This window comes from Artemia sp. Qi Xiang Cuo, chromosome 6, assembly GCF_049724085.1.
Source record: "Artemia sp. Qi Xiang Cuo chromosome 6, ASM4972408v1, whole genome shotgun sequence".
NCBI classification, from domain to species: Eukaryota; Metazoa; Arthropoda; class Branchiopoda; order Anostraca; family Artemiidae; genus Artemia; species Artemia sp. Qi Xiang Cuo.
In genome coordinates, this window is record NC_142799.1 from 54,704,951 (window position 1) to 54,721,868 (window position 16,918).

The window sequence follows — 16,918 nt, forward strand, 5'->3', positions numbered from 1 at the left end:
CAATTAGTGAGGATCTCCAAAAGAAAAAAAACAAAAAAATTTATAGCATGGTATCTGAAAGTTCAAGCTGTGAAGAGTCATCTGTATGTCACTTTCGTAAAAGAGCCCCGGTAAACCAACATGTTAAAGACAAAAAAGGTCATGTTAAGAAGAAGCAAAGCCCCAAAGCCATTTCTGTTGTATCCGAGGAGTCTAGTTCCAGTTCAGATGAATATAAATGCCAACCTCACATTAGGATATGGACGTGAATCCGAGTTGCAGCGGTAGCTAGTAACCTAGTAAGAGATGATCACGCCCCATAGTAAAAAATGAAATAGGTCTTAACTCCTAGAACTAGAATCTTATCAAAAAACGAAGTACACTATTAGAACCGCCTTGTGAGAAACAGCTAGTTAGGAAACTTATAGCCCCTTGGCTTGAACAAAAAGGGAAATATACGATGTTTTCAGTGACTCGCTATAAGAAGAAGAGAAAAAAAAGATCTTGTATATGCAGAATATTGTGGTTGCAGCCACTTTTCTTGATTTTCAAGCCAATATATTTTCTTTGTTGTTCAAGCAAAGGGACGGTAAGTTTTTTATTAAAGGGTTTTGGAAAAGGCAGTCCTAATGATGTATTTTTTGTTTGGATCTGACCGTAGTTTTAGGAGTTATGTGTTTTTAGGATTATTTTTATGAGTTATTGCAGTTTTTACTAACGGCCGTGATCGTCTCTTACTAAGTTGCTAGCTATCGCTGCAACCCGGATAGCTACTGCTGTAACTCGGATCCTGACGTCATAACCGATGTCATTAGAGGTAACGTCATAATATAATGTTTTACTATTTACGTCATAGTTATAATGTCATAATCAATTTCATCAGAGGTAACGTCATAACGTAGTGTTTTTCTACTCACGTCATAGTTTTAACAAAACTATGACCTTACGGATGTTTTATATAATCAATTACTATGGGTTATAACTAATACCTCCATTGATGCGGGACAAAGTTCATTCTGTAATATAATTTTTAACCCCATTAGTTTCCTTTAAAATGAGCCATTGAACAACTCTCTACGATGTTCCAGTGCCAAGCTATCTATGGAACGTAAAGTTTTAATATAACTTTACCACGAACTGTCTGATTGCTTCAAAAATGAAATATCTTTGAAAAGACTTCAGTATGAAAAGACATCAAAAATGCAGTTTTTAGTGGAAAAATTAATTATGTTTTAAAAATTACAGAAGGTTTTTAACCCCATTAATTTCCTTTAAAATGAGCCATTGAACAACTCACTACGATTTTCCAGGGCCAAGCTATCTGTTTTGAAAAAAAAGATACTGTTTAGGCAGAACGCTGTAGTAGCTGTCACTTTTCTTAATTTTCAAGCCAAAATATTTCCCTTGCTGTTCAAGCCAAGGAACAGAGAATTTCATATATAGGGCTCTTGGACAAAGTGGTTCTAATGGTGTACTTTTTGTTTTGATCTGACTCTTTCTTTAGGAGTTATGGGTTTTTATATTTCTTAACATTGGACATGATCGTCTCTTACTAGGTTGCTAGCTACCGCTGCAACCCGGATATAATCTTTGTAAAAATATTGATTTTGTTTTATATATTTTTTTTGTTAATTACAAAACCAAATAGATGTAACAAAAAACTGATATAATAATAACTTAAGCTACTACAGTGTCATAGAAAAATGCAGTTTTTCGTAAAAAATTGATTTTAGTATAAAAAATAACTTATATTAATGACAAAAAGTTTTTAACCTCATATAAAAGTTTTTTCCTTTAAAATGAGCCATTAAACAGCTCCTTACGATGTTCCAGTGCCCTGCTATCTGTGGAAAAGAAAGAGAAAAAAGATGCCGTATATTCAGAATATTGTGGTTGCAGCCACTTTTCTTGATTTTCAAGCCAGTATATTTTCCTTGTTGTTCAAGGCAAGAGACATCAAATTTTCTATACAGAGGTTTCAGACAAAGCGGTTCTAATAGTGTACTACGTTTTTAGATATGATCGTAGTTTTAGGAGTTATCACCTATTTCATTTTTTACTATGAGGCGTGATCGTCTCTTACTAGGTTGCAAACTACCGCTGCAACCTGGATTTTATCTGATTCTAGTTTTAGGAGTTATGACCTATTTCGTGATCGTCTCTTACTAGGCTGCTAGCTACCGCTGAAACCCAGATGAGCCAAAAAAAAGTTTGATTCCAGGAGACAATTATAACTTTGAAGTGGGACAGGGACTAAAACTTTCGTTAATTAAATCGAACAAAAACGAAACAAATTTTTAAACTTTAAGGTATTTTTGTAGTTTGAATTAAAATTAATATTATTGCTCAGACACCATAAATATTTTTGCAGTTTCCATAATAACATTGCGATTCTGTACTGATGTAATTATAGCTAACATTATTATATTGTATTTACTTTTACGCCATATATGGTTATACAAGCTAAGATTATGACGTCATTCATAAATCTTGCACATGAAAATACAGTTTTTCGCAAGAAATTGATTCTATTTCAAAAACCATTTTTGTAAATTAGACAAGGTTTTTAAATACATCCATTTCCTTTAGAATGAGCCATTCAATAACTCTCTATGATGTTCCAGTGCCCCGCTAGCTGCGTAGAAAAAAAAAGATGCCCTCGATGTAAAATATCCTGGTCGTAGCCACTTTTCTTGATTTTCAAAGCCAATATATTTCCCCTGTTGTTCAAGTCAAGGGACGGTAAATTTTCTGTATAGGGATTTCGGACAGGGCGGTTCTAACAGTGTACTTCTTGTTTGGTCTGAGTTGTGAGTTATTATATTTCTTAGTATTGGACGTGATCGTTTCTTACTAGGTTGGCAGCTACTGCTGCAAAACTGATTAAAATGAGCCATTACACAGCTCTCTGTTATGATGATTAAATACCTACGATTATTACGTCATTCATCAATATTGGTCATGAAAATGCAGTTTTTTCGAAAAAACTTTATTTTATATTAAAATAAACTTTTTTTAATTACAAAAGGTGTTCAACCCTATCAATTTCCTTTAAAATAAGCCATTAAACAGCTCTCGACGATTTTACAATGCCCCGCTAACTGAGAAAAAAAACGATGCCGTATATGCAGAATATTGTGGTTACAGCTCCTACTCTTGATTTTCAAGCCAGTGTATTTCCCTTGTTGTTCAAGCCTAGGGACGATGAGTTTCCTAAATAGGGGTTTCAGACAAGGCAGTTCTAATAGTGTACTAGGTTTTTTTTTTTAACTGATGTTAATTTTAGGAGTTATGACCTTTTTCATTTTTTACTACGGGGCGTGATCGTCTCTTACTAGGTTGCTAGCTACCGCTGCAACCCGAATTCATGTCCATATCCTAATGCGAGGTTGGTATTTATATTCATCTGAGCTGGAACCAGGCTCCTCAGATACAACATAAATTACTTTGGGGCTTTGCTTCTTCTTTACATGACCTTTTTGTCTTTAAAATAAGCTTTTTTTAATTACAAAAGGTGTTCAACCCTATCAATTTCCTTTAAAACGAGGCATTAAACAGCTCTCGACGATTTTACAATGCCCCGCTAACTGAGAAAAAAAAAAGATGCCGTATATGCAGAATATTGTGGTTAGAGCCCCTATTCTTGATTTTCAAGCCAGTGTATTTCCCTTGTTGTTCAAGCCTAGGGACGATAAGTTTCCTAAATAGGGGTTTCAGACAAGGCAGTTCTAAAAGTGTACTTCGTTTTTTTGTTTTTTTTTAACTGATGTTAATTTTAGGAGTTATAACCTTTTTCATTTTTTACTATGGGGCGTGATCGTCTCTTACTAGGTTGCTAGCTACCGCTGCAACCCGAATTCATGTCCATATCCTAATGCGAGGTTGGTATTTATATTCATCTGAACTGGAACCAGGCTCCTCAGATACAACAGAAATTACTTTGGGGATTTGCTTCTTCTTTACATGACTTTTTTGTCTCTAAAATGTTGGTTTATCGGGGCTCTTTTACGATAGCGATATACAGATGACTCTTCATAGCTTCAACTTCCAGACACCATGCTATAAATATTTTGTGCTGTTTCTTTTGGAGATCCTCACTAATTATAGAACTATCTAGGATATCTTTTAAAGTCTTTTTTTCATATATTTCGCTCTTTCCTCATTTCTTTTTGTTAGATATACTTAAATTAGAGAGTATAACAGGAATGTTTGTTTTTGGAAGATCCACCTCTTCAACACAAAAAGAATAAGAAGATATAGTTTGCTTTTTTAGGTTAAGTGGATTGCAATAAAAACTTCTACCCTTTTTTGTTAAAGCTTCAATTTTTTGCCTGATGTCCCAAATTAGTTTCCCGAGACTATAATCAAATCCTAACGTAACTACTGTAAGTGAAATCACAAAAAGCAACCCACTTGTCAGGCCTTTTAACACGTTCATTCTTATGTAACAAAATAAACCTGATTACAAACAGAAAAAAGCCTACAGCTTTTTGTTCTTTGAAACAGTAAGAGACGAACCTCAAACAATCACATAGCTAACTAAGTCCAATGTACGCAATGGTTTGTTATTTCGATGATCGTCTTTTAATGCAATAATTGTTTCAAAATTCAAATATCTTTGAAAAGACTGTAGTATGAAAAGACATCAAAAATGCAGTTTTTTTGTAAGAAGTGATTCTATTTTTTTTACTATTAAAAAAAGGCACTAGAACTTGTAATATCCGTTTAAGTAAGCCCTCTCACGACATTCTAGGACCAATGGGTTGATACGATCACCCCTGGTAAAAAAAGAGGGGCAAATAAACACGCATCCGTTATCTTTCTTCTGGCCGAAAATACAAAATTCCACATTTTTGCAGATAGGACCTTGAAACCTCTACAACAAGGTTTTCTAATACGCTGAATCTGATGGTGTGATTTCATTAAGATTCTATGACTTTTAAGGGGTATTTTCCCTTTTTTCGAAAATAGGGCAAATTTTCACAGGCTCGTAACTTTTTATAGGTGAGACTAAACTTGATGAAACTTAAATATTTAAAATCAGCATAAAAATCCAATTCTTTGGATGTATCAATTGATACTAAAATTCCGTTTTTAGAGTTTCGGTTACTATTGAGAAGAGTCGCTCTTACTATACAGTTCGTTACCACCACAGTATATAAATAATAGACAGTATGATCGTTCCCAGTCTCACCCATTATAAAAACCTGGACCGAGGTGCGAGTGCTCCGGAGAACGTAAAAACATAAGGGATATTAGATCTTTTCATGGGTAGACAAGTCAGAGTTCTCTTGAACGCGAAACTTGGCTTCAACGTTGGAACACTAATTTTAAATTAATATGTTTCAATACATATATGAAAATCGGCAATTAGAAGTGCAATGTTATTATTTGATGTTTTTAGGAATTACAAGTAGGTTTCGAAGTCTCGAGTTGGGTTCAAAGGCATTTTGAGAAAGTTTCTGCCACAATACGTGTTCCCCGGTAACTGGACCGCTGGCACATACTAACATTAGTAACCTGCTAATGAAAAAGTATGTGAGAGGAGCTGTTTGTACGCACCGAGAATGAAGAGCCAGAAATCGTCTGCGGTGAACTTACTGTTAATTATCTTCATACAGTGGTTACCACGAACTGTTTGATTGCTTCTAGACAAAGTAAAGTATTTTGTTTTATTTTTCTTGGCCATTCTAGTTTTGGTTTTATCCCAGTTTTATTTTCTATTTAAACAGATCATATTGTTAATTTTACAACTATAATTAGTGGTGTCGTGGTGCAAGTGGCTAGCACGATCGGCGTTAACCGAAAGGTTGGTGGTTGAAGCCCACCCGGGGTCGATTTCTTTCAGTTTGTAAATCATTTATAAATAAAATCGTGATACCGGTGATACCTACAAAATTCCCATTTATAGTATCGATCCTTTATGTACTGATTACATACAGAAAAAAGACTACGACTTTTTCTTTTTTGAAATAGTACGAGACGAACCTTAAACAATCAAGTAGCTAACTAAGTCCGATGTATCCAATGGTTTGTTATTCCAATTATCATCTTTTAATGTAAAATTTTAAACTAGCTATTGCATTGCTCTTTTTTTGAAACCCGGATTACAAACAGAAAAAATACTGCTTTTCCTTTTTTGAAATAGTAAGAGACGAACATTAAACAATCAAGTAGCCAACTAAGTCCGATGTATTCAATGGTTTGTTATTCCAATGATCATCTTTTAATGGAAAATTTTAAACTAGCAATTGCATTGCTCTTTTTTTGCAACACGGATTACAATCAGAAAAAAGCCTATGGCTTTTCCTATGTTGGAATCGTAAGAAACGATCCTCAGTATGGCACAATACCCCAGATAAGCAACATTTCAAAAGATGCTTGTATTATCTTATTTTTACTCACTACGTGCTATAGTTTTATCTTTACTAGGTTTCAGCTACATCCGTTGAAACTTACATAGTCCCCATTTATAATGCATATCGATGCATAACATATGGCTTATATTATCATGTCGAAAGATAAGCGCGTATAAATATTGCATTCACTTATTACTTCATATACGGTCACAACCTACGATTATGACGTCATTCATCAAGATTGGCCATAAAAATGCAGTTTTTAGTTAAAAAATTAATTTTATTAAAGAAAAAAATAATTACAAATGGCACTAGATCTAGTAATTTCCTTAAAAAAAGAGCCATTGAACAACTCTCTACGATGTTCCACTGCCAAGCTATCTGTGGAAAAGAAAAAAGAAAAAGATGCAGTTTAGGCAGAATGCCGTAGTGGCTGCCCCCTTTTCTTGATTTTCAAGCCAATATATTTCCCTTGTCGTTCAAGCCAAGGAAAAATAAATTTCCTATATAAGGGTTTCGAACAAGGCGGTTCTAATGGTGTACTTTTTGTTTTGATCTGAGTCTATTTTTAGGAGTTATGGGTTATTATACTTCTTAACATTGGACGTGATCGTCTCTTGCTAGGTTGCTAGCTACCGCTTCAACCCGGATTAGCCACGTCTTGATGCCTGCAAAATACTTGATTTTCATTCTTGATAGATAAGTATCTATCATCCATCCATACGTCACTCCTAGGGCAGAACAGTCAAGGTAGCCCTCCGCCTCCTAGGATGGAAATTACGAATCACATGCAACAAGATATAGAAATCAGGATAAATGGGCCATAAAATGTATTTCTGGATATATGGCCAATATAGGACTCAAAGATATAAAAGTCAGCTTAAGTCCTGGGTGAACTTTAAATGTATTGTGCTGTTAAGACTTTTAAATATGATTAAAATTTTACCTTTCTCGTTTTTATCGTAAGTTGAATTTTACCTTTATCAAAAAAAAACCCTAAATACTCGCTTAGTTTGTATATTATATTTTCTTCACCATATTCAGATATTTTCTCATGAATTTCCTATTTTTTTCATGATGGAAAGGGAGTTAGTTTTTCGTAAGATATACATATATTAATTCTTAAAGCAAATATTTATTATGACAAATCATTCATGCATTCAACCCCAATTTATGAGCCTGTAGTATATTCCGTTTCCTTTAAAAAATATGTTGTCATCATATTACAACAGTAAAAATGTACCCCCCCCCCACTCCCCCCTGTGGATTTTGAAAGGTAACTTTTTTCTTAGGTATTTTCATTGAAAAATGTTTTCTTTTTAGTATTTTCATTGAAAAAATAAAAACAAAAGACGAACTGTCTTCCCCTAGATTTAAAAAAAGTATTCCCCCCCTCGCAGAAACTTATTTTCATGAATTGACGAATCTATTTTATGTTGATATCAAAGATGAAACAATTGTTAGGATAAAGTTTAAATATCAGCTACATTGACGGTAAACAGCTTAGAACTAGTTTCTTTCTACTTAGTGGCACTGCCTTGTGTGTCTACCATCTACTTAGAAGTGTACGTTTTCCTATTTGATTCTCTGAGTCTACAATAGATTGATTGGTTGGAAGTTAAAAGCATAAGAAGATTATGCGAATGGAGAAAACAGCCGGAATAGGGGGTGCAATCTTTGCGAACTTGCAAATCCAATCTATTATATCCTGAAAATCCCAGAATGGGATATTCATTTCACTTTTTGCAATTATATTAGAATTAATTTTTTTGAAATCAGATACACAATTTAAATTTATTTTTTTCAAGAAGTAATGGTATCAAACAGGTATTTGCAGTAAAGTAAGAGAGGAGTTATTCAAAGGGAGATTTTACATGCCACGCTTCAACAAGTACCTTTTTGGGTCCAATATTAGAACTTTTCAATGTTTTTCAAATCAGCCAGGGGTAACTAGGGATAAGGGTATTTACTCCGTAACCTCCCTTCGTTCCAAGGAATAAATTCAGCATAACCAATTACCGAACAATTTGAGTTCCCCTAAGATCAAGAAAGGAAAACCCTTTTCTGAATGAAATCAGCTTTTTTTGGTAATTCAAAACTCCCCGCTGCCATAAATTTTTTAAGGGCCCGTTTTTCATAAGTAATTGGGTTAAACCGACGATCTCAAAAATTTGTGATAAGCCTTATTCAATCAGAAATATTTAGTTCTTCCATTGCTAGCACTCTTTCTATGCAACAAAAGAGGCCATAGTTCAATACAAAGATTATGAAATCAATTTTTTCCCATTTAAGGTGTTATTAATTTTGTATTTTCAATTCCTTTAGATTAAAATTGTCAAGAGTCATTTGCTTGTAGCATCAAATAAATATATGAAATCTACCAGTTTCAAGTGAAATATATTACTACGCGGAGGTCAGTTTTGTTTTTAAGCAGGTTAATAAGAAGCCTCTTAGTAAATTCAAAAAACATACAAAAAAAAAAAAAATAGAGAAATTACATATTTTTTCTCACATGAAAGTAAAGAGCAATGTTAAAAACTGAAACAAACAGAGACCGCGCTAGACATGATGAGGTCGGTAACCCCATAAACTCCAATCCCTTCACTAACAACTAGCTTTAAGCGTCACTAAAAACTTATTAGAATACAACTAAAATAGCCAGGAAATAACTCATTTTTTAGTTTCGAAAACTAATATTTTAGAAAAATCATTCTGTCTGGTTTAGCTCCAGATTAAACAGACAGTAAATTAAGACAAAAAAAGCGCGTTCGATGCTTCTGGTTCTGCAATAATTTAAACATAGCATTATTTTCGTCGGTCTTGCTACCACTGTACCTATCAATTTAATTAAAATGCAACTAACCTTTAGGGAACACGCATATATACACACACGCTCCCCAGCCACCCTCTGGAGGGTTGAATTTACCCTCAGCCAATCTAACGCCTCTCATTGTTTTTGCTCCTTCATGTCTATACTTCAAACCGGAGGCACCGGGAAACTGAGCTGCCAGAGTAGACAGTAAAAGAGTATTATCCTCTTCTGTTGGTAATTCAATCGGTTCTTCGTTTTCTTCTTCTGAAACTTGTACATAGGTGCTCATTCTGACTCAAGCTTCACGCACAGCTATCGCATACACCCAATCTCACTCCTTCAACAAAAAGGATCTTTTGTTTTTAAATACAGTTGAAAACGGTAAATCAATTCGGGGAGCTGCACAATATTATCTGACACCAAAATAACGACATTGCTTAGTCCATAGGTTCTTGAGCTCTCAAACCTTATTTTACATTAAACATTTTCTTACCTGTCGTAAGAACATGAACTGTATCCTTATCAAAAAAAAAATCCTAAAGAGTAGTGCCTCAATTTCTACTTGCAAAACTAAGGTTTAATCTGGTATATGAGAAGTTTTTTTTTATATATAGCTTCTGACATCTTTAGCTTCTGCCAAAAAGATTTTTCATGGGAGGCCTGCAATTTCAAGTTTTAATTTAGGTTCTCCATGAACCATTTAGTTACAAAAAGAATAATGGTCAAAAGGAAATTTTACAATTCCCAACTAGAGGCTTTTAAGAAAACAGAAAATAAGTAGGATGATGGAGAAGATATAAGACAAATAAAGATGGCACTTGTGCTGGGATGATACTAGCATATTTTTTTTTAATTTCGATTCTGATATCAATACCAAATTATAGTCCTGGTCATGGTTCCGCTAGGATTCTCGAATCTGATGCCGGGACAAACTGAGAAAGCTACATAATCAATGTGTTCAACACAATAAAATTTTTGTTTTTAGTTCATTCTCACATTATTTTACTTCAGAACCTGTTTTTTGCATTTTATTTATGCTTCAGAAACAAGAAATTTCATTTCCTTTTCAGATTAAATAAAAAATTAGTTTTTTTTTCAACAGAAAGTAAGGAGCAACATTAAACTTAAAACGAACAGAAAATACTCCTAGTGGAGGAAAAATACGGTTTGACCTCGGGGAAATTGCAACAGAATTTTTTTTCACACCAAAATGTTCAGAAAAATCAGCTTAATCACAAAAAAAAATCCCCCCGAATCCCCCTTGCTAAATTACCCGAAATCCCCCTTGAAGGGGGAAAACAAGGGGGGAAATCAGAATTTCTATTTGGGCGTATTTTTGGGTTTAAGTGGTCGTCTTCTATCAAATCAAGCATGAAGAATCTGAATCCGACGTCAGAAATCACGTTTTCCGTACCCCAGTATCAATTTTCACCTTCACGAAACAGGGGGGGGGGGGTAAAGTACGCAGATCATTATTTTCCGGATTCCTGCGGCTAAAGGATCATTTTATATCAAATAAAGTACCGTATTGCCAAAAATGAGGTTAAAAAGTAGTTTTTTTTTACTATTTACCTCATTTCCACCTTTAAGGGGCCTGTAATATGAGGGGTTGCTAATTATAATATCTTGAAAAACCACTTCTTTAATCGAGATCAAAACTTCAGATCAATCAGTTATAAAAAAAAACGTTTAGAACTCAGGTAAATTAATCAAAAGAACATGTTGATTTTAAAGCACAACCTAAAGCTAATTCTTCTTCCTGCTCGTCTTCGTTATCGTCCTCATCCTGTCTTGCTGCAGCGTTAGTGCATAACGCCCCTTTACATTCCCCTCAGGCAAAGCTGCAGGGCAAACCGTTCCGACGGCAGCTGCATCTGAGCGACTCGCACCCGCTGGTGCATTGGCACCACACCATCTTCAGTAGGCTCTCCGGTGCTGGTGAAGCATCTGTCATAATGGGAAGATACATATTCCGTGACGAAGAGAGGTGCCAACCCCACTATTCGGGTTTTAGCGAATTTGACGTGTCTTGCCACTTCATTATTTGAAAATAGCACCTGCAAAAGGGATACTTTGCGACAGCCAAAGTCGGTGGAAGCCGCTCTGCCTGAACAAAAGCATTTGCACTTGCAACCCGCATTGTGAATGCTCGCCCCCGGACATTCTTCAGGGTCTTCTCATTGCTTTTCCCTTCGCATATGCGGAGCAAAGCTTTCTATCCAGCTTCGAAAATCTTCTGGTGGTTGGATCCTGGTGTCATGAAGATCTTGCAAGCATCCTTAAAAATCCCATCTTTAAGTGACAAGGCAAACACTGCTGGTTTCCCTACGCCATGAAGTCTAAATGTTGAATCACAGCGAGACATTGCTTGTCAAACCAGTAGATTTTCTGCTGCTTCGGTTCCTAGTTTGTTCTTGATCCTTTTTATGTCGTACACTCATCCATTATTTCCATGTGTTTCTGTCTGTATAAAGATATCACATGCATCAAGCTTGGCGTGGTACAGCAGAAGGACTAATAGGTCGGTATCATTCCCAATAAAAGTGGTCGATGAAGTTTCAGCGCAACTGACTGAAGTTTGTACAACTAAGACATCGACATCATGCTGAGCATGTAGAACTTTGCATCCTGAGTTCACCAGCCTCTCAGTAAGTAGGTCGATGAAGCGTTGTTTATTTTTGGGATTTCTCAGAAATTCCTCCTTACTTTTGACGATCTTCATGTCAGGAGAGAATTCAATCGTTGCACACGACAAACCTTTGGTTCTCTTCAGCTGTGTGCAATATTTTGTCGTCGGTATATCAGTGTAAGAGTAAAAAACTACCGCTGTCTGGCCGAAATGTCTTGTGACATAATCTACGTAAGATCGTGCCACCTCAGAATATGTGGATACGGCAGTCCACGGGATTTTATGGACTAGCCAGCCACTGTCCAAAACTCTCTGGGAGGATGGCAATGTCATTCGACCCTTAAGTCCCTCAGTTTTCATCAGTGCATTTGTTAGAGAGGCTTTGTCGGCTGTCCTCATCACCTCGAACGAACTAAAGAGCGATGGTGGAAAAGTACAGAGCTCGAACGACATAACCTCATTCAAGTCAGAACCACTGTTGCTTGCCACTACAGCTAGGCGTTGAAAGATTAGAGCAGGGTCGACCATTACCCTCTCGCTATTTATCACAACAGATGACTTCTCAGCCATATTTACAGCTTTCTCCTTTCTCCTGAAAACATATTTGTCAATGTCTTTCGCTTCCAATGTCTTTCTGCGTTTACAGATGATGAAGCGCGGACACCAGTAACCACGTTCTGTGATTCCTGCCTGAAGGGTTCTAGGGGCTCAATGTGTCGAACTATCTTTTCGATGTCCGTCATGTCTCTAGCTCTCCTCGAAGATATCACTTCTGCGTGATTTTCAATAGTCAACTCCGCGAGGCCAGTCAGTTTCTGCATGCGTTCATTAACTAGAAACAAAGTAGGCATAGCAGATGTCCAAATTGTCTGCTGTAATTCACTCATGCCTCTATCTCTCGCCAGACCTCCACTCGTTTTCATACTTCTCATTAACGTCTGTTCAATCACCAAATCAGGAGAAAGTGCTGCCCAGTAGTTGTCAGTTCTTCAGATGAACAGGTATTCCTGAATGTTCTGTACTGCCCTGGATTGTGTTTCCTCAACTGAAAAATCGACTGCACGAACAGCCAAGTAGACTTAGTGTAAAGATTGTGGCTGGAAGCAGCAAAGTAAAGAAGCAATTCCAACAACGACTGTAGATAAAGTTCAAGATTACCACTTCGTTCACCTCTCAGGTTCTTTCTCAGGATTCCAAGTAGGTCCATTTACTGAAAGCAAAGACGGGCAGTTCTGGACTCGGATAATTGTTCTTTTGCACTTTGAACTATTTCATAGATAAGCTCTGCTGCTTCCGACACCTGCACTTTGTCGATGTCATCTCCTTCAAGAAGAGACTCGTACGCCGTTTTGCTCTGGTAGCATGTCATTGCCGTCAAACGCTCTGTTACCCAGTTCTGATGATAAAAGGTTCGCATAAAGGGCTACCTCCAACAGACCATGGCCTCCCACTGCAAGAGAGTCAGCTTTACCTTGTAACATACTACGCCCAGTGTTAGGCGCATATACTTGACTTAGGATTTCCAAAAGTCCCGAGTCAGCCATAAGGAAGCCAATGGCTCCTAGGAAACTCATGCGTGTGTGAAATCCACCCAGGACAACAATAGCATTTCTTAAAGCACTTATGGCAGGCTCTGCATCGACGATACACTTCGCCTTCCAGTAAAGCGGTTGGTCAAAGATAATGACTAGATTTTTTTCCAGCTCGATTAGCGCGCTCGTTAGCATGCATAAGTGTAGAATAAACACAGGAGATATCGCTTGGGTCGTGGTTAATCCTTGGCAAAAAACGAATATTCGATTTTCCCGGATGAGGTAGGGTTTGGTTTATTGACCATATAAAGGCCGACCAGCTCATGTAAGAGCTTTCGAAAATGCCAGAGATGCGCCAGAGCGTTTCAACCTCCATTCATTGTCATAAGTGTAACCATCTTTTTTCAAGCAAACTAAAGTCCTTGGTTGCGACTTGGCGGGTTTTTGGTAAGTGTAGAATGGTTCTGTGCAAACTGATTTCATCCCTTCTCTACTTACTTCTTTTCTTGGCACTGAAGGTTCCGTTGCCGGGAACTCAGGTGTAGACACTTTAATAAGACCCATTCCATGAAAGGTATTCAGGCCGTCGATAGTAGCAATATCATAATTGACGTTGTCTCCTACATACAGAAAAAATGTGCTTTCTCTTTGGACTCTCCCAACGACGTTTGATATACTGCTCCACATCTCTAAAATCTTTTTACCTCTGAGCACGAAGAGCAGAAGCCGAGATTGTGCAGTGTGTCAATTAAAAATCGCAGATCCCAGTTTATTCTTTTGTCTTTTTTTTGCGGAAGTAAAAAAAAAAAAAACGGCACAAACATTGTATATAGCCTCGAACACGCCAGTCTTCTATCAAGTACTATGGTAGATGTTTCTACTGACTAAAAAGAATGACACTAAGGAATGGAGACCGGAAACTGAGGGGGAGTGGAAGGGGATTCTGGAATACTGGTTTGAAGTTAAACTGTTTGAGACTCGTATTTTAAGGTACCATTCCTAGCTTGATTAGAAATGGTGAATCAACTGACAAATGATTAAGATAACTAGGCTTGTTCATGTAGGTCAACTTTCACAGCTGTTTCAGGTAAGATGAGGTACTTGACCACGTAAAATCAAGTTTTTAACTTCATTTTCGAATTCCCCGCCATTGATTTCATAGGAAACGACCAAATAATCCACGGCCTCATAATTTCAAGTTTTACCCCGCCACCCTCCGCCCTTTATGGGTAGAAATGGGCATTAGGGTACTGAAAAACTAAAATCTGAATTCATATTTGGATTCAGCATGCTTGAATCCTATCTATTTGATAGGAAACAATTACTCAAACTCCAAATATTTATAACCCCAAAAATCGCTTTCCCCCTCATTCTCCCCCTTCAAGGGCGAATTTGGGATACTTGTGCAGGGGGAATGGGGAGGGGATTTTTTTTGTGTGATTAAGCTGATTTTTCTGAGCATTTTAGTGTAAAAAAACATTCTGTTGCAATTTCCCCGAGGTTTGACCATTTTTTTCCGTATCTTTCCTCCACTATCCGTATATGAGAGGGCTGCCTTCCTCAGCCGTCGCTCTTTGCGCTAAAGTTCTTTAAAAACACTTCTCATTCAAATTCAACGGTCCTTGTGTTTGAGCAGTCTTTCTTAAAGAATAGTGAAAAAAATTCAAACTTTAGCGGAAAGAGTAAGGGTTGAGGAAGAGGCAGCCCCCCTCATTTATAGAATAATTTCTATTTTTTTTAAGTTTTAATGTTGGTTCTTACTTTCAGAGGAAAAAACTTGATTTTTCCTATTGAATTTCGGTCTTTTTTTCAAATCATGGCAGCAAATCTGCTCCCTCTCCCGATTAAAATTTACCCCGAAACCTTAATCTCCACAGGAAATTGTTCCCGTGAAACAAAAACCCTTATCGCAGAATATTCCCCAAAAATTTGAATTTTTGGACAAATTTTGTGTCTTGCAGCCCTTTCCCCTGGGAATATGAGGGTCATGTCATCCCAGAATACATAGTTATTGGACCTTTCAACTATGCTGAACCGAATGGCAATCAAAAAATTTTGATCGGTTGTCTTTGGAGGGGAACTAGTTGCCCTCGAACCTTTTCGGTCACCCAAAAAGGGCGCTAGAAATTTTGACTTCCGTCCAAATGAACCCTTTACTGATCTTCTAGGACAATTGGTTTGATATTTTGATATTATCAGCCCTGGAAAATAAAACGACACATCAACGCCAATCCATGATCTTTCTTCTGGCAAAAAAAAACAAAAAAAAAAAAAAAAACAGAATAATATAATTCCACATTTTTGTACATTTTGTAGGATCACATTTTGTAGGACACATTTTGTAGGATCGCTTGAATTTTTTTAGTGTGTTCCCCTTTTTGGGAAATCAGGCAAATTTTCTCAGACTAGTAGCTTTTGATTGGTAACATTTAACTTGATGAATTTCATATATTTAGAATCAACATAAGAAGGAATTTTTCTTGATGTTTCTATTGCTATCAAAATTCTATTTTTAGATTTTTGGTTACTAATGGGTGGAGGTTGCTTCTTACTTGCAGTTCGTTACCATGAACTGATCATATATCATGATATATCAAGTCTTTGTTATCAAACAAATCGTGGAGCAGTGTTGGAATTTGACAAAGAATTATATGAACTGTTCATCGACTTCAAGCAAGCCTTTGACCTGATCAGAAGGGATGGTCTCTGTCATATCTTGCCTCACTACAGAAACTCCTCTGATATTATCGGTATTACAAGGAGTATGTACGAGAAGGCGAGAAGTATGGTGCAGACTAGCGAAGGACTTACTTAAGAATTTTCTACCTCTACAGTCATTCTCCAAGAATGCATCCTCTCACCCACTCTTTTCTGCCTAGTCCTAAATTGTGTGCTGGCATTTGTCCCTAAGAACACGGGAGTGGTCTTAGGATAATACCTCTTAAACCTGATCGCATATGCTAATGAGTATTAATTGTCTGAATGGAAAAATAGAGGAGCTCAAAGCCACTGCAAACACTATCGACGACGCAGTTAGTCATTTGGAATTAAAATAAACGACCAGCAAGAGCATTAACGCAGAGACCGGTTCCCTCTTTCACCAATGTCACTATTCAAGGCGAGGAAATCAAGGGGGTCGATTAGTTCATTTACCTAGGAAGTGTGCTGACATACACAAATGGATCCTTAAAAGACATATAACAACGACTGGCTCTTGCCTCTGCCTCTGCTCCTAGTCACTGGGCTCTATTTGGAAAAATAGTTGTATCGTATGGAATGGAGACACGGACCCTGAAAGCCAAAGGCAATCACTGACGGATGGCTTCGAAACAACACTTACCTTGACCGAGTGTCTAAAGAACGGCTACTGTCCTCTGAAATACCCTCAAACCATCATGCAGACAATCCAACTCCAACAGCTTCGAGGGTTAGGACACGTTCAGCGTATTTTCCTTTGAAGGAAGAATAAATTCCTCTCGCCCAAGATGACGACTTCCCAAGCACTCACGAAAAAACTTTTCTGACCTCCCCCCTCCCCCCTTCTCAGTACTGCTGAGGACTGCAACAAACAGGGAGGCATACCGAAAATACTATCATGATGCCATTA

At 37.0% G+C, this 16,918-nt stretch overlaps 1 protein-coding gene across 1 annotated transcript in view; it reads right to left on the reverse strand.

The window, feature by feature from the left end:
* Window positions 1-16,918, reverse strand: part of TBPH (TAR DNA-binding protein-43 homolog) — a 70,785-nt gene that overhangs the window by 33,802 nt on the left and 20,065 nt on the right. The window contains exon 2 of the mRNA XM_089090841.1: window positions 9,202-9,487. Within this exon, the coding sequence (XP_088946967.1) occupies window positions 9,202-9,439 (238 nt within the window). The 5' untranslated portion in view covers window positions 9,440-9,487. The remainder of the gene's footprint in view (window positions 1-9,201; window positions 9,488-16,918) is intronic.